Source organism: Copidosoma floridanum, unplaced genomic scaffold, assembly GCF_036245765.1.
Source record: "Copidosoma floridanum isolate Cflo_tuat_1 unplaced genomic scaffold, Cflo_Japanese_pri ptg000014l, whole genome shotgun sequence".
Classification (NCBI taxonomy): domain Eukaryota; kingdom Metazoa; phylum Arthropoda; class Insecta; order Hymenoptera; family Encyrtidae; genus Copidosoma; species Copidosoma floridanum.
In genome coordinates, this window is record NW_028321891.1 from 4,232,015 (window position 1) to 4,250,636 (window position 18,622).

Below are 18,622 nucleotides of genomic sequence, written 5' to 3' on the forward strand. Positions count from 1 at the left end.
CGTTCGAGATAACACTCGCGCGGTCGTCGCTTCTCCTCCGCGCGAAACTGCGACTCGCTCCGTTATACAAGCGAGTGTGGTCGTCGCACCGCTAAACTCTAATATGACTACCTTGTTCTTTTGTACAAGAGTTTACATCATCCCTCGAGTTGTTTCCCGTTGTTTTCTGTTGTAATCACACGCGCAGGGATCGTTTTTTTTTTTTTTTTTTTTTTTTAATTAGTCGTCATTTGTCTGTTGGAGTTTATTATTCCTGTTACCATGATTATTGTTATTGCCATGTATGCATCTCTATATGAAGATTGTTACGAAGAATGACTTTTACCATAACGACGCGTGAAAGAAAAAAAAATTTATTGTATCTCCGTAATTGTAAGTTTAAGGGTAAAAAAACAAAATATATATATATATTGAATAAATTGTACGAGTGCGGAGGTAAGGCGTGTGCAGATCTTTTGAGTTTCATTTATTTCTCGATCAATCATGTATAGAACAGTAGTTTGGGCGAAGTGGTAAAAGCGCGCTAAAGTATGATGTACTGTTTACTTATACTCCGTAGAACATCGTATTTTTGGGAGCCGGCGTTAAAAGCTGCTCAACAGACCGTACACTTGATTGAGATAATAAATAATAAAAAAAAAGTACCTAATATATAAGAGTTTGATGTTCCTCGCGAGAGAGTAGCTATGTATGATAGAATACACCTAAATCTAACGTATGTACATGATGGTCGTCTTGGATTTCTCTCGGGGAAAAAAAGTAGGGCGTCTTTTTAACTTTATGGGAGTAGCGATACACATCGACACAAAAAAAGACCAAGCGTCGCTTGCTGCGGTTCACCACGTCGGCTGGACTACTGAATGAGGAGGCGAAAAATACAAAAGCGTAACAGTGACGAGAAATAAATGAATAGGCAAACATGAGGGGAAAAAAAAAAAAAAAAAAAAAAAAAAAAAAAAGTAATGTACGTTATATCAATATATTGTGTGTATTCAAGAAAAACTTGACACGCCCAAAGCAAACGAGCGATCTGTACATGTGTGCGAGACAATCTGGTGTACAACAAATAAATCTAGAGCAGAGGGAGAGAGGCTCCGAGGGTGTACGATATTATTATATAGAAACGAATAGCAAAAAAAAAATTAATGTAGTTCAATATGATCGTTATTAACAAAAAAAAGGTTAAATACCAAAGACTTATACAAAAAGAAAAAAAAATAGTATATAAATATAAGTATATTACGAGCAAGTTATTAGAATACGTGTCATGAAGAAAAAAAAAAAAAAAAAAAAAAAAAAAGAAAAAAAAAAGTAAATAAATAAAGTGACAAACAGTGGTATATGAGTAAATCCTCGGTCTATTCTGTAGATGAGTTTTTAGCGACACGATAATCGCTACTTTGCAATAACTATATATTTATCGTTACGAAAATTGCACGCCAATATATTGTACATGTTATACTTTGTTAAGCGTTACTTGGTTTGTTAGTCGTGTGTCATCAGTAAGTACATGAAAACAGACACAAACGAGTTTGTGGAGCGAATTTCAAAAGGGAGATTATCCTTGCTCGAGATCTGGTCAGTTTTCATGCTGCATATATACTTACTGAAAACCATTTCACCCTCTCATCCTTTTTTTTTTTTCAAACGAATAATTGCTTAGTCACCGAGTCACGTGACTGTGTATGAAAAATCGATAGCTGTCGCAAGCTTGGCTAAAGCTTATCATCGTTAACTTTTATTCAAGTTAACGTCCAAGTTTTTTTTTTTTTCATTTTTTTCATTTTTTTTTTTCAAAAAAAAAAAAAAAAAATTACCATCGCAGCGAATTTGCGAACAATTTCGCGGACTCTTAATCATTCATACGTATATATACACGTACATGTGAAAGCTTTAACCACGCTGTACATATTTCGAAACAAAAGCGGCTTAACGTTCGATGCTTCGTTTGGTAATTTAAGTTCACCGACGCAATTTGACGTTTTACGCGACGAGCTAATGCGATGCAATTACGAGTACATTACATACCTGTGTATGAAAAAAAAAGAAAAAATAAAAAAATAAGAAAATTAAAATAAAGATTCATTCGATGAGGCCATTCACTGTTGTGATTGTAAATTTTATTCTCCGTTTCGTTCGGAATTGTTTTGTTACCGATTTTACGACGATGTTGTACTTTATTAGGTTTGAATGATTTGAAATACGAACGTGAAATAAAGAAAATTTCTTCGAGTCATCATTACTCATTTATACATGTATCGGCAACCCACACAACCCAATGTTATTACCTATATTATTAAAAAATGTGACGTCACGGCGAAATTGAGAAATTTTTAGAAATTACAACACGAAATTTCAGAAAAAAAAAAAAAAAAAAAAAAACACTCGAGTCTGAGTTTTGGCTCGAGGAGGAGAAACACCCATGTACTTAATACTTATACGTGCTCCCATAATTTAATCAATTTACACGATCTTTCGCTGTTCGGAGCGACAAGTATCCTATACACACGGATGATTTATCGGTGCCAATATAATCGTACATTTGTCAGTCGCCTTTCCAACTTGAGAAAGTAAGCAAAAGTTGGCAAGAAAGCCACACACACACACCGTATGTGATACTCGATGTGGTCGGTTCGCACGTACCCTCGGGCTGACAGAGCAAGGAAAGGTAAAAAGTAAAAATGACCTCTCCGTCACCCTTTACACGCTATAAAGAAGATTGATACTCACGCCCCTGAGTAAGTATTCCAGCCTTAATCGGGGCGTCGCCGAGCGACAAGGATCGACGTTTTCCTCCAATTGATGTGGTTTTGATTTGCCACCCACTACGGATCATCGTCAAGTGAGTATATACATATATATATATAAAGTACATTTATACGTGCTCTCGATTCTTCGAACTCTGCAGGGCTCAAATGGCATTCTCTCCCTTCCGGCGAACGTGCACGCACGCACTATCGGTACACTCGATCGGTCGCGATCTCCAGATTCCTACGGAGCAGTATAGGAACACACATACATACACAATCAAGAGCAATCAGTCGGAGCGCGAGTCGGGTCATTTCATCGTGATCGTATATCTATATGCACACTGTTAAATTTATTTGTGTGTGTGTGTGTGTATGTATGTATATACACCGAGAGAAAAATATAATAAAAATTACTGTGGTAGAATGGTAATCTGGTAGTGTTCGCTCGTGTCTGGAGACTCTTTACTATTGGAACAATCATTTTTAGTGTTCAGAATCGTAATTTTTGTTGTAAGTATAGTGTGATTTTTACTGTTTGTACAATATAAATTACTATCCGGAATAATGGTAAAAATTAGGTTGGCCAAAGTAAAAAGTCTCTATTATTTTGATTATATTTTTCTCTCAGTGTATATGCGTATGTTACGTATTTTCAAATTATTTTGAATTTCATCACTATGCTTGCTTGTGACAAATGTTGTTATTCAGCGTCATTAAAAAAAAAGAAGGAGGAAAAAAGTGATTTAAATATATATGTTTCTTCCAACATTTTATCGTGTAATTTTAACTCTTCCTGCAAAAGAAAATTTCAATTTCAAATGTTCAAAAAAATCTATAGAAAAATTGTACTCAAGTCCGCAAGACTGATTTGTCAAATTTTGTCCAACGCGAGATAAAATTATTACAGGGTGATCGTGTACTTGCAGTGGACTTGCATTACAGAGGCACACACGTAGGTGGAAAAAAAGTCTACCGTGTGTAAAACGTCACGGGTCACGAACGCGGGTGTAGTCCACTCGAAGAGCCTGTATATGCAGCCCCCAACGATTGGGGAAAAAAAAAAAAAAAAAACACGCGAGCTTGGATGTACGATAGTAAAAAATACGTACGGCAGGTGTGCCTAATTAACATCGCGCCGCGTCGCCAAATCGCACCCGCGAAATCTCGGTGCTTTTCGAAGAAAATTTACGAGCGCTCGCGTGACGCCCCCTTTACGCTCTCCCCGCCTGCGTATGCGTATTTGCATTGCGGCCTCTCGTTTTCTTCTTTGTACAGCTCAACGCCCACCGCCTCCTCCTCCTCCTCTGCATTATTCATTCGCGTCCGAGCATAGAAATGATAAACTATTCAAACGTCAGGAGCTATACGAATATACATATGTAGATCATTTATACATGTGGTGTGCGTTTACCACCACCCCCCCCAACCGTGTCAGTACATGGAAAACCAAAAGCTTCAAAAAGCCGCGCTTTCGTTATTCAATTAATTATATTCAAATATGATGGTGCCTTCATTGTGTGTTGGCTTATTATACATCCATCATAATACGTGATGAGCAGTATGGAGATGGTAGAAAAATAATACAGAAGCGATGTACATACGATGTAACGCATTGTGTTGTTTTACCTTGCCCTGGAGAGTTTCGATTTTTATTTCGACTTTTTATTTTGTTGTATGATTTTTTTTTTTTTATGTGCAAAAAAAAAGTTTACTTTTCAATTTACATTATTATTTTAATATATCGTGGATAATTTGTGGCATGTTGGGGAAATTTGTTTCGTCCTTTTTTTTCTCGGTGGACCGATGAAGGGTCTTTTTGCAAAGTATGTGGGATTTCAAATTTTTTGATTTTTTTCCCCCATCGAACTTTTATTGCTGTCAACTATGGTTTATTCTACGATCAGCCGTTTGACTTCTGAACAGCCGAAAAAAGGAAGCAACGTGAACGCGTACGTTTACTTTAGTTGAGGATGGTATTTTAATTTACGACCTTGTGAAATTTTTAAAATAAGTGACTGTGAAGCTGAACGACCCGTGTTTATCACTTTTACGCTGTCACAAGGGTGAAGTTGATGTGGCACGAAAAAAAAAAAAAAAAAAAAAAAAATTCGTGTCCGTGCATGACGCGAAAGGGTGACGATTCATCATAGGTAACGGGGACGCCGACGGCCAACTGTTGTCCCTTGTGCTTCGAGTAATTTTCTCACGTAAAATCGAAAGAAAACATTTGAAGAGTATAGGTAACACCAAAAAAGTTTGCTTGACAGTGAGAAAGCGCTTGGAGGCTTAATTGAAAATCAGACGGATGTATCGAGCAATATCGTAACTTTTTGCTCAAATTGTAGCGTCTCGTGTTGCTGAGTATATACGTACACGTGAAAATTATTATTTAAAAAATTTTTTTTTCTTATTTCCCTCGCATATTTAATATTAACGTTATTAAAAATGAGTGCCCTCGAGATAACTTTGTTTAATGGAAAATTAAGATTTTATTTTTTTTAACTGATCTAATTAAAATTATAATAAAGCACAAAGCGTATACACACTTATATATATATGCAAAACTCGCATGGCTTGTTTCATTGCCGGAGCTTAAATTTTAATTACAACTGCAGGATGCAGGTGTTTTGTCGGTTGGAAATACACTAAGAAAAAAAAAAAAAAAATATATTAAAAAATGAACGTACGTGTAATTAAATATTCAAGCTCTAGTAATCAAGTAAATCATATTTTTTATACGCACGTGCCTCATTATCATTAAAAAGTATTTATGTTACGTGAGTTTATATCAATAGAAAAAAAATTTAATCGCCGTATCAGGTGACAGCATGGAAATTTAAAGCTTTTGTTATACTTTTGAAAGCCTATCTCTGTGTACCCCGATAAAATCAGCAAATTGAATAAAAAATATAATATTGCTGGGCCATACTGACGATGAATATTGAGCACCCCCTGGGGTATACGAAAACTCTTTCCAGTTGACAATTTGGGAAATTCTTGTTTTGCCCGAAAATGGACGTGTATAGATGTGCTGATACAGTGAAAATTCAATCAGTCAAAAAATACGTAGGCGGAATTTCTATCAGTTTGAATTATGAGTGCGTATTGTGTGCTCCTCCTCTTGTGTGGGTGGGTGGAACGACAAAATGTATTTTTGAATTGAAACAAGAGAATACACATGATAAATTACTCGTACGAAATGTTTTAACGATAAAACGAACTTTTAATTCTTTTATCTGTAAGTGAATACTCGACGAGCATATACATTTCAATTTTTGGCAACGATAAAACCAAACTGTGAATTTTTTCATTTAACTTTTCACAGGTACGTGACAAAAAGCGTACTTGATCACTAATCATCATTTTGAAAAATTCAGTTTGATGACACATTCACCTGTCATCAGACAAAAAAATGGTTTGAATAAAATACATTTATTTGGGAATACGATACTTTTGTTCTGGAAAAAAAAAAAAAAAATTGATATTACACCACCTGCGCAAGTGAATATGCCAAAACAGACTGTGACAACATTTGCTGATAAAAAAAAGTATTCGTGGTGCGGATTGACATGCTTTAGTTAAATTGTTGTTGCTATCTACATTTTTAATAATCTACATCGCCTTGGAGTTGCTCGGAACTGTTCAAATACACCTATACGTGTTAAATCTCTAAATTAACCGAACAGTATATGGGCCACTGTATGCCTATAGGGCGAAATCTTTAATCTTAATAATATTAGATACGCGGGTGGCAGCACTGGCCGGAAGAAATTTGAAGAATGATTTGCGCGCTTGAATTTGAGCTTATTCTACTTGTGATACTTGAATTACGTAAACGCTGTTTGAAAAAACAGGTCACACATTAGGGGGAAGTAAGTAATGGTAATTTTTTAGATCCTTTGGTTATTAGTCACACATCGCAACGATTAACCATATATATTATGAAAACGATCTTTTTTTTTTCTATGTATGATCTGGGACATTAAATATTATGGTTCCTGGAGCTTGTGGTGTGCGTAAGTTTACTATTTTAGACCTAATCTTAGGTCCAAATCGATATATTTATACTTTCGTATACTTATGATGGAAACATTGCGTTTTTCAATAGTAACCTGAAATATCTTTAGTTGAATCGTTGAGAAAAAAAAATTTCGAAATGTCTTAAAACATTTTTTGAGAGATCAAGTTTATACGTTCTAAACTTCATATCATTAGTTGAAAAATAAATTTTTGTACAGTTTCCTTTCAACAGTCAATGTGTTAATAACTATCTGAAATTATTGTTTATAACATTGAGTTGTAAAAAATTAAATGGAAAACACTTACCTCGTTGTAAACAAAAATAAAAACGTAAAATATTGGGCCTTAAACAATAAAAAAAGTACCTAGTTATACCTCATTTCCTCGAGGAAAATCGCGAAAACATTCTCACCAAAGAATGCATTCAGATAGCATACTGAGACTACGGTAGTGCCAGGACAGGAGTACCATCATCAGGAGAAGTTCACTATGGTTCATGCACACACACATGGCGACGGAATACACGTGGGTTCTTACATTTGAGTTTGAACTTTTGAAGTTGAAAATTTACTTGCTGAACTTACCTATATAGATTACACTTACCTCTTATAACTATAAACGCGTGTGCGATAATTCATCATAAATTAAGTCTTCATCTGCAGTTTCTGTCGTCTGATTGTGATTCCGTATACATCAGGTCCAGATTCCAGATCCCTGCATATATATACTTATACCAGAAGAAAAGAAAAGAGTGTGGTGGGTGATGTATAGTGTGGTCGTCGGCAACCTCGTGTACCAAGCCTGCGCAGACGACCGCAAGAAGTATCGGTGGCGCGCGCGCAATAGCCGACACTTCCATTTTCCTGTGCAGGCTGCAGGCTCGCTCTCTCGACCCAACGGCCGAGCACGTGTCTCTTTGTTGGCTGCACAAGCCGGTTTGATTCCCATCTCAGGACGTACCTGAACAAGCAGCCATGAATCCCGAGAAGTTGAAAAAACTCCAGGCGCAGGTCCGGATCGGAGGCAAGGGTACCCCACGCCGTAAGAAGAAGGTGAGTGGGCGAACCGCTCGTCGATTTCCCTCTAGCTGGACTATACCTACTATCGTCTATACCTGCCCAACTTTTTGCGCGCCGCAATTCTCTGAACCCACCTCGTGTGTTTTTCATTTATTAGATACGTTGGCCACCTACCTCTGGTATATTTCTCCTTGATCCCCTATCAAAGTACTCGTTCTTTTTTTTATAAAATGTACATGTGGTGTGGTACCCTTCGTACCTAGCCTAGTTGGGTTGATCTATTTTTACTCCGGCTTGCTTCGTGCACACAGCATGGGGGTCCGCTCGAAATCCGCTCCTTCTTATTGGGCTTGTACACTGTATGAGCTCACAGTTAACCTCCCAAAATGTTCAATTCTACCATGTTATTATTATTATTATTATTATTATTATTATTATTATTATGCATCCTTGGCCAACAATCGAGGTATTACACCAAATGTCCTTTTGTTTTGTAAATTTTAATCTTCCTTTATTCACGATTCAAGGTCGTGCACGCAACGGCTGCTGCAGATGACAAGAAGCTACAGAGCTCCTTGAAAAAGCTCGCAGTCAACACAATACCGGGCATAGAGGAAGTTAACATGATAAAGGATGATGGAACTGTCATTCACTTCAATAATCCCAAAACACAGGCTAGTCTTACTGCAAATACGTTTGCCATCACCGGCCATGGTGAGAACAAACAAATCACAGAAATGCTTCCCAGTATTTTGAGCCAGCTTGGACCCGAAGGTCTCACGCAACTCAAGAGATTGGCCAGCTCGGTAACTGGCAGTGCAGCCAACAAAGCTGCTCTAGAAGAAGACGATGAAGTGCCTGACTTGGTAGAAAACTTTGACGAGGCTAGCAAAGAAGAGGTACTTTTTTTTTATTTATTATTTACTTATGATTACCAATTCTGTGGCAAATGCATTTTAATTCATACTTCTCAAGACTTGTTTTAAATAAGTAACTTGCAATACTCAAATCCACCATATTTTTGTTCAGGTTGTATCAAAGAAGACGTCTGCTAGTGAAGCTAGTGCAACTGCAGGGAAAAAAGAAGCTGCTAAGGCACCTGAAGAATCAAAAGAGACTCCTCCTGCTAAGCAAGGAGCTTAATGACAAGGAATGAGTGGGTATTTTTTTATACAAAATTTTGTAATTTTCTTTCTTATAATCTTTTGATGAAAATATTTTATTATTTTCAGAATTTTGAGAGACGTAGCTCTCGACAATGAGCTTCGAAGTTTTCAATTATATGAGTAAACAAAGATTACTTGTAATCTACAATTAAGAACACAATACCTGAATCGTTTACATTGCAAATATTGAGGATGATCGAGAAGATTGCTTGTAAAATTTTATTATGAAGAACGATGATTGTAACAAAAAACTTAGAAATCAGAAATTTGGTGGATAATGTTTCGCTTCAGATCTATATTCATCAAATTATTTTTTATATTATAATCATTTAAAAGAAAACTTCTTTCGTCTGGCATATTTCATTCCCTTTGTGGCATTTTTCGAAAATTAATTGTATAAAAGCTACTTAATCAACCTACTTTAAATTAAACATACAAGGACACTTGCTAAATAAAATGCAAACTTAGCCATAAATGTATAATAAACTATAGAATGTGATGAGAATCCGAAAGTACACTTTGTCACGTGATTATCAACAATCACTGTTGAAGAAATCTATTATTAGTCAAAAAAAAAAGAAAAAAAATAGTTATTCTATAAAAGTTAGTGACACAATCACCCCTTTTGTTATATGAGTAACTCTAATTTTTAAAACTTGATGAATTAATTTTTAAAAATTAAAAAAAAAAAAAAAGGAAAAAATGAATTATGTATTCACCTTAGCTGATTTTATGTAAAAAGTTTACTTTTAATAAATTACTTTGAATACATATTTTTAGTCTTGCTTACATCCATTTAATACATGAAACCTTTGAGGATCGCTTTTTTTGAATTCTTGTTTACATGTAGTACATTGATTTTTTTCAAGTGCTAACAAAGCTTTCCTACATATAACATGTTTGCAAGGTAATTGATACAATATACAATTTGAACAACATCCACAAGTTGGCGTGTTAAAAATTTGAATTTTCGAATATAATTTGTCCTCAATTTCCGCATTTCTTTTTTTTATATCTTCTTGGCTTGTACCTTCTTTAGTCACTAAAGTCATTTTTAATGGTTTTATTAAGGAATTTCTACTGCTAAGTGAAATAACTGGTAATAGATGCCTGGATTTTTTAACACAAGAATTATCTTCTTGATTTGATAATGTCCTTTTCAACAAGTTTCTATTTATAATATTAACAGGACTGTTATTTACACAACCTATCACTTTTATAGTTTCATTTTGCTCTGTCATTTTACAGCCTAATACTCGAGGTAATTTTTTAACTTCTTCCGTGTTGCTGTTTTCAAGAAGAAATTTGTCGATTCTCTCTTTTAACGGAAAAGCAGCTATTGGTTTACGAACATCACTAAAGGGAATTCCTGTAAATGGATCACTGACAGACCTTCCCCAGACTGCTTCATTATGCCCGTGTTTTTCCAAAGTCTTTTGATCAATTATCTTACCACTTGGTAAAATAACGGGCTGAGTCATTATATCCAAAGTTATTGGATCCAAAAAATCTTCAGGTACCTCGAGATTTTTGTCCAACTGTTCACTTGAAAGAATTGTCGATTTCTATTAAACTGGCAAAAAAAGTAAATAAAATAATGCATTAAAACAAATGCTGCTTACCATTTCTTGTCTTGGTCTTTATCACAGATTTTTGTCGTTGGAGTACTTTTCAAGTTTTTTGTACTATCAATCGGTTTATTTTTATTTGCCAAGAGTGCCATGACATTCATCACCACATCTCTGGGGCACTTGGGAGAAACCAAGCCCCATATTTCAATTTTACTCACAGCAGGTACTGAGTTGTCAGTCTTCAATATACTCAAACGTAAGGTACTCACATAATTTGTAACAGCTAAAGACTTTATGTAACGTTCGGCAAAAGTTGATGGCTTTTGTACTTCGGCATAGTGTGAAATATCCTTTCTGAAGAAAAAAATGCCTGACTCTTGTTTCTGTAAAAATCCAGTTGAAACATCAACGAATGGTTGATTACTGGCATCAGCTGATTTGACAGACAACTTGAAACCAGACGACTTTTGTGCTCCAACTTGTGGCCACACAAGCACGTGACTCAGTTTAATGTTGCAAATAAAATTAAAGTCAATTGTAATCGGAGGTCTGATGCACGAATAAGCTAAGAATCCTTTCTCAGAGTCGTTACTCGTCAAATTGGTTACTTCATAACCTTCAGTGCTAACTGCACTGCACGTCACATCTGTTCGCAAAACTTTGTCGCAAAAATTAACGAGCATTATTTCACAATCGCCAAATTATAAGTATAATCAACAATCTTTCAAGACACTGTCACGGTTCAAAAGTTTCAAGTCACACTTGAACGACACACGCAACTTAGAACTCGAATCATGATGGAGCAAGTGTATGTGTATCTATTGTTAATCGAGTTTACACACTCATACAGAGGTACAAGCAAAACAAAATTGTGTTTTGATCGTTGTGTAAGTAAAACATAAATGGACATAAGTAAAAGCACGTATAGGTATTTTAATTTCTTAATATTAAACTTTCCTGTCAAAGTTGGCTAGGTTTGAAAAATTGTAAAACTTAGAAGAAATGTATGGCAAGAATTTTTTACTCAATTTTTTAATAAGGAAAATCACATTTACGTGAAAAAAAAAATCCTATTAATCAGTGGATTGAAGCGCACTCTTTATATAAAACTGTGTTTTAAAAAAATTAAAAACTTGTTTGAATGGCGATGGGTAAAGTTAAATAAAATAGAAAAACTTTGATTATTTTTAGCACAACTTGAAAGTTGGTGCTATATTTATTATACCAATGGATATTACGCCTCAGTTTATACACGACAAAAGCTCACTGTCATTGATGATAAGAAACAAGTAGTTTTTTTTTCCCAACTTAAAAATGGAGCAAAGCTATATAAAAAGACAAAGTTAAGAGCCAATCTCTTGTTCATTTTATGTTTCAAGAATTTGGCTTAAAACAATTTTAAATTTTATTTCTCCTCTTCAACCTCATTTTCTTCATCTCCTTCATTATTTTTATATTTATCAGTAGATTTTGATCAAGTCGAAGCAATATAATTGCCGGCCGCGACAACTTATTATTCGTAACAAAGTCTTGTATAGGACAAAAGTAGGAAATCCCAAACTCACTCTTGTTTTTACTACTTTCTGCTAAGCTAAAGTCAAGCTTTCTTTTTGATTTCACTGCAGGTTTTTATTAAAATGTAAGTCATCAGTTTTTCAGCTGTACAAAAATTAGATCAATACCATGCAATAACCATCAGGATTCCCGACTTTTATTCATATTTTATACATATTGTCGCTGCTGGTAAAAATACTGACTTTTAGATTTCCACGTCTCAGATATACTTAGAATATTGTCATTTTGTCTTTCTCAACTATTTTTTTTTTTTTTTTCAACTATTTCAGATTCATACAAACTATAAGATCAATTCCTACTTAGTTCTTTGAGCCAAACAAGAAAAGTTGTATGACCCTGTCCTTAAGCTTCTTCAATGTCTTTCTTACACAGCGTTCAAATTACTTTCCGACCATAAAATCACATACATAAATATATATGTGCGCCTCTGTTCTGTTCTGTATAAATTCTTCTATCTACATATTAAATTTATTGTGCAACACTTGACGTTGTACAAAAACTAAATAGCCAGTGACAATTTGTATAGAAAAATGAGTAAATTATTGTACGAAATTGATTATCCTTAAATATACAAAAGTGTACGGGAATCTATAGTCATTTTCTGTCTTGAGGATCTGTAAGTTTCTGTACATTTTTATACATATTATAAAAAACGTATTTACGCAAAATCGGCATCCATCACCAGCAACGACCACAGTATATCTAACTTTTTACAATTGCACGCTCACGTGTATTTAAATGTTGCATAAATTATTAATTATGAAGTGTAAAAATGTAATGAGAACCTATGAGAACTTATTGATACATTTTATAATGGTGTTTAAATACTTTTCAACATCTACCCTCTGTAAATCAATGGCACGAACAACACGGCCACAATGATGTTTGATCATGACCATACACAGAATGTGATAAATACTCAAGTATCTACACACCATAAACGTTATCACGATAAAATTTACAAAAGTTAATGAAAAAGAAAAGTAAAAAAGGAAAAACGAAAAAGGCTTTTTTGTTGAAAAATGCTATTTTTAATGAGAAAAAAATACACCTTCCATTTATGATTGGACCCAACATTAGAAACAGTCAACCTAATGACCACATGGCTTTAATATACATTCAAGGTAATTACACAAAACTAATATAAACTGTTTGCGCGCTCGCAGCAACCGTTTTTATCAGACCTCCAAGAAGTCAGTCCTCCACTCTTATTACAAATCTCATTACATTCTTACAATAATAGTTTAGCCGCAGACTTTATCTTCTTTCTTTTAACGTTTTACGTAGCACGTATTTATATATATTTATATCCTAAGACCAATACACACGTGCGTATTTTTTTATTTTTTACCATTATACTTCTGAATTTCGTCAGCTTTAACTATACTGAGCCTTACATAGAGGAGCAATAGGAAAATGAAGCGTACGATTACTCTCTTATTAGAACGAAGAGAGTATCGTCAGTTAGATACAAGATGTGTAGATATAATCATAAAAAAGTTACACTCGTGATTTGCTATCACATTTATTTTATGTGATTTTTCTTTATTTGTTTATTTACTGATATTTATAATATTTGTACTAAAATAAAAACAAAAATAAAACGAGCTTCATTACCGACCAGCAACTTATTTATCAAGTTATAACTTGAAAAAAAAAAAACCAACTATAACTCGACACCTTTTATTCACTCTTTCGTTGTCAAATTTATCATTACAACTCGTTTCTTCTTAGCTTCGCTTTACAAACACCTTGCATCGTAAAACATCATGAGAAAATAAAAAAATTCATCGTAGTATGAGGAGCCCGTGAAGAGTGACACGGCGGGAAGGAATAGAGGGGAGGTGGGTAAGAAGGGCTTCCCATTCTATGCGCTACATTCATTTTTTGAAATCGTACATTACAGTACGATTACATCGTTACACTTCTTTACTGTTAGTACATGGTAATTTTTATTTACCAAAGAATTTAATACCCACAATTCGTTTGATCATTTAAGAGAAATCGGTTATCTACGAGAAAAATTATTTTCAGACAGAAATTTTTACAATTTGTTTACTCTAATTGATTGATCGGCTGACCTTTCTATCAACATCAGATTAAAAATGTGAATATAATTTTTCTTGCGGTTAGCATTTTTACTATGCAACTGAGATTTCAGCAACGACAACCAGCAGAATAAATTCTAGAGCTTTTGACTGCAACACTACCATTAAAAGAAGTCCGGCATCTGCTTATTGCCTTTCCAAAGTATAAATGTATTAAGCACGCGTACACATGAGACAATAATACCTGATTATATGTATAAAATTGAAAAAAAATTTTTTAAATCAAGAATAATTTTAGCTGTAAGTAAAACACTTGCACTCCTTAAAAGTGAAATGAAGTCCTTATAAATGGAATAAGAGTACAGAAAATAGGAATGACAAGAAAATGGGTCGAAAGTTGGATGTTTTTTTGATGTTGGGTGAATTGATTGAGGCACAACCGAAGGGAAACGAGGGCGAATTGAAGATATAATAAGAAATTAGGGAAGTAATAATAATAGTAAAAATAATAAGTAATGTCACCAGGAGTTTTGGGGGCGTAGGAGAGAAAAAGATAGGCGGATGTTGAGTATCGACGATTCACCTGAACGCGAAGGGGCTCGATGCCCCGCTTGTTAGGCTTATTTAAGTCTTTAGGTATCATCATCCCTACCTAGCTACAAAATTCCCCTGGTAATTGGCGCGCGCGCAAGAGGCGGTAAACGGTGGTTGTCGTTTCGTTTAAGCTAGCGGCACGGATTCCAGCGGATTTCTACTTTCTGTCGTCTTGATCGCACTCACGGCTAATGTGACCGGGCTTGTTGCAGATGTAACAGGTCTTGCCGCCACCCTCGGGGCAGTTACGTGCGATGTGTCCTATTTTGTGACAAGTGTAGCAGTTCTGCGTTGAGTAGCGTCCTCCGTCACTGCTCTCAGGACAGCTGCGGGCCATGTGTCCAGTTTTGTTACAGTTGTAACAGCTCATCTCGGGTCCCTGCTTGAAAACATATCGACACATTCGAAAATGTATTATTGCAACTCATTACCGATGTCACAACAATTTGTATTTTATAAAACATAAATTACAAAATCAAGTATTGTATCAAATCATACGTGGACTGTTTTGAAAATTACGTGGGTTAGCTTTTATATTACGTTATTTACGTGATTTACTAATTTAGCTGCACATACAAATTCAGTAAAATAGGCGTGAAACAGATTCTTTTTAAAATCTTCTGCACATTACGGAAACGAATAATTCAAATTATAATTGACGTTGTACCAGATAATTAAGTCATTGTTTTAGTTTTGATGTCTTAAGGAGACGGTTACGAGTTTATTTACAGCGTGATGCCGTGGGCAATGAAGGTAATTTTTACCAGATTGAGAGTCAACATACAACACACGTAAACAAAAACGAACATATGTTGCATGATAATAGAGAATTGAGTTGGGAATTACATAACGTGTTTTTCATATTTGTTTATTAAGAATAAGTGATTGAAAAATATCAAATAAAGTCTAATTTGGGAAACAAATAATTTAATTGCGTACCTCTAAAGGGGGTGTTAATCATAGAAGTACAGATATGAAAGTAAATAAACGCTTTAACGGATAGATAACGCTTTAGATACGACTGTTGAAATAAGTACAAGAAAAATATGAAAATTATACCTGCTGGCAGTCTTTAGCAATGTGTCCAACACCATTGCAACGGTAGCAGAGGTCCTGATCCTCCTTGCATTCGCGTGCAAAGTGTCCATACTGATTGCACTTGAAGCACTTTTCGCGGCCTCTGCTGAAGCCTTCACGACGGTCTCGCATACCAGTTCCACCGCCACCGCCACCGCCGCCACCCTGGGGGCATTCTCTGGCGAAATGGCCCATTCTGTTACACTTGTAACAGGCGCTAGAACTCATTTTTTACGATTCTGCAAAAACACAAAAATACCAGTTTATGGTTAATAAATTGCGCTGATTCTTCTAATATTAAATTACGAAACTAAGTATTACATAATTTTTTTTTGTTCAATTTGAGAATAAGGAGGCAAGTATAAAACATTTACGCGGATCCCTACAATGAAAAAAACATAATCGGGCTAAAAAATGAACGAAAATACAAAAGGACGCTAAGAGCATATGCAGCATTCGAGCGCGTAGTCACTTAGGGATATCCATATCACAATTACTAGTGGTTTAAACCGTCAGAGACGTGTGCCGAGAATGATATATGTAATACACGTTCTCCCAAACGAAATTCGGAGTCGGCTGGATGCAGCGTCCAGTATCACCTCTTATCCGGCCGCTGCATTGGCCAAGTACGTGTATACGCGAATCTTTTACAGAGGGGGAAAAAACATAAGTATCACTTGACTCCTGAGCATGGAGCAGCACACCCGACCTAAAGCGAGTGACAGGGAAAAAATCGTGCCCCACAGTCGAGAAGCATACCTCGGCTGTGCCCTGGGGCATACGGGGGTAGCGAGAAAAATTGGAATGTCTGGTGCGGACTTTCTTCTCGTCGGGGCCAGATGAAAGATAGAGGAAAAAGAGAGGCGTACGCGTACCCACGCACCAATACAGCCAGTATGTACGTACAAAATAAAATGGCACCGTGTGCAGCTCTCGGGTTGCGCGCGACGCGTGCGCCTGCACGTCGAGCTGAAGATGCGCACGCGCACGCTCTTGCAGTAAAAATTCTTTAGCCTCTCTTCCTTTTTCCACCAAGGGAGAGAGCAAAATTCAACGTGTGTGTATAACCACACATGTACACAAAGTGAGTATATCGGAAATTAACCCGGCAAGTTGACTGCACCCACCTCCAAGGTGGTTATGAATTTATGCACTTCCTCGTGAGGAGGATAACAGCACTTGGTTGTAACCACTGTATGAGCTGTGGAATTTTCAGAGGAGGGAGCGAGCACTTCCGAATTTCTAATGCTCCTGCGGGAGTTGTACGTGTTTTTTTTTTTTTTTTTTTTAATCAATTTCTTTCGTCGTCCTCCTCCACCGAGGCGGGTGAAACTAGAGAAATTGTCGTGTAATAGGTACTCGAAGAAGCCCCTCGAGTGCAGTGCTGCTCCGGTGCGGCAAGTAACCAGGAACCACGGCCTGTCTGCAATTCTTTTCAGCCGACCGACGGGGGAAGAGAAGAGACGAGAGAGACGGAGAATAACGCCAAAAAGCCGTGCCTCGAGGCAACGTGGCTGTTCTTCCAGCCTCTTGTCGGAAGCATGCCCTAACCCATTTGCGACGACGCTTCGCGCAATTAACGTCAAATTACACCGGAAATACCTTCAACTGAATAAACAATGATGCGGCACACGAGTATTAAGTGCACGTACGCATTCAGGTACACACAAACGCGATGTACCCGGCAGAAGGTCCGTAGCGTGTACGCTCGCGCGCGCGCGCGCGCAAGAACATGGCATCTGAAGGCTGATTGTGTAGACACGCACGACGGTGATGAGTACATTCACACGAGTAATTGCGAGTACTGAAAACGATTGATTTATCTTACGGCTACATCGGATCGATGTTCCCGGAAATCTGGATGACGGCCGATTTCGATGCAACACTGGCCACTCGGCTCGATCGACTCCATTTCGTGAACACGAGGATGCTCGGGCCGGTCGGAGGGTCCTCGAGGCCGTCGAAACAAGCTGCACGCGCCATCCCTTCGATGCATATCGCGAAAAAAAAAGCGGGCGCCCTTTCCTCCCCTGTCTCCGCCCCCCAGCCCGGCTTCGGAGTACGTACAACCTTGTACACACACATACGGTGTAAAATAATAAAAAAAAAAGCGTAGGTACTGTGTTACGGCTTATCCGCGCGGGTCACGGGACTTGGCGAGAGAAAGCAACCAAGTAGATGTGTAGAGTGTGTGCGAAAGAAAGTTGAGCAGGACTTACCTCAGGACTACTTCCTCTGGACGTGAGTAAGAACGTAGGGACCGAGAGCTTGAAGCTAACTGAACTGGCGTTGCAGAGGAACGGACGCGCGTACCGCGGTAGTACGCAGCGGCAAAGGACCGGGGCGAAGGAGAGTGAACGAAGCGACTATATGCAGCGGGCTTTGCCGGAGAACGCGCACTAACCGAGAACTATGCCAATTGGCTATGCTAACCACCTCGCGAATCGCCCCGAGCGATGCGTCACCTAGCACCATCTGGCGGATCGGTCGATCGGCGCTTGTTTGCCCGGTTTTCTTGCTTCGGCTTCGGCAGCCGTTTCCTACTGGCTCCTGGTGGATCGTTGCTTCGGAGTCGCTTGGGGGATGCTGGACCCGCGAGTTCGTTGTCGCGGGTGTCGAGAGGTGAGGTGGAACAGCTGCAGCAGAGTCGCGAAATTCAAAGTGTTGGTCGTCGGTCACGCAGCTGGAGGGGACACGAAAGGACGAGGTGAGTTTCCCATCAAGTGTTTTACTCGTGGACTGACTCGGCAAGTCAGCCGAGGCTCGCGCTCGATACGCAACGCGGCACCGATGCTCGTGATA

General features: G+C 37.3%; 3 protein-coding genes across 5 annotated transcripts; 1 reads left to right on the forward strand and 2 right to left on the reverse strand.

Moving 5' to 3' along the window:
* The first annotated feature begins 7,607 nt into the window (after positions 1-7,607).
* On the forward strand, positions 7,608-9,295 carry bic (bicaudal). The gene is made up of 4 exons (XM_014361059.2): positions 7,608-7,822; positions 8,317-8,688; positions 8,819-8,945; positions 9,022-9,295. The coding sequence occupies exons 1-3, from the start codon at positions 7,745-7,747 to the stop codon at positions 8,930-8,932; spliced, it is 564 nt and encodes a 187-aa protein (XP_014216545.1). The 5' UTR covers positions 7,608-7,744; the 3' UTR covers positions 8,933-8,945; positions 9,022-9,295.
* Positions 9,296-9,662: 367 nt separating this feature from the next.
* LOC106645240 (RING finger protein 37) lies at positions 9,663-11,336 on the reverse strand. 2 transcript variants are annotated; one of them, XM_014361058.2, is made up of 2 exons: positions 10,578-11,336; positions 9,663-10,500 (listed from the first exon to the last, which is right to left on the reverse strand). In XM_014361058.2, exons 1-2 carry the CDS (start codon positions 11,207-11,209, stop codon positions 9,732-9,734), a joined length of 1,401 nt encoding a protein of 466 aa, XP_014216544.2. In that variant the 5' UTR covers positions 11,210-11,336; the 3' UTR covers positions 9,663-9,731. The 2 variants fall into 2 exon arrangements, with proteins under 2 accessions (XP_014216544.2, XP_089448152.1); XM_089592026.1 differs by having other exon boundaries at positions 10,367-10,493.
* Positions 11,337-13,434: 2,098 nt separating this feature from the next.
* On the reverse strand, positions 13,435-18,225 carry CNBP (CCHC-type zinc finger nucleic acid binding protein). Of its 2 annotated transcripts, none has more exons than XM_014361021.2 (3): positions 18,040-18,225; positions 15,803-16,059; positions 13,435-15,122 (listed from the first exon to the last, which is right to left on the reverse strand). In XM_014361021.2, exons 2-3 carry the CDS (start codon positions 16,046-16,048, stop codon positions 14,901-14,903), a joined length of 468 nt encoding a protein of 155 aa, XP_014216507.1. In that variant the 5' UTR covers positions 16,049-16,059; positions 18,040-18,225; the 3' UTR covers positions 13,435-14,900. The 2 variants fall into 2 exon arrangements, with proteins under 2 accessions (XP_014216507.1, XP_014216506.1); XM_014361020.2 differs by having other exon boundaries at positions 13,435-15,125; positions 18,040-18,224.
* Positions 18,226-18,622: the final 397 nt, after the last annotated feature.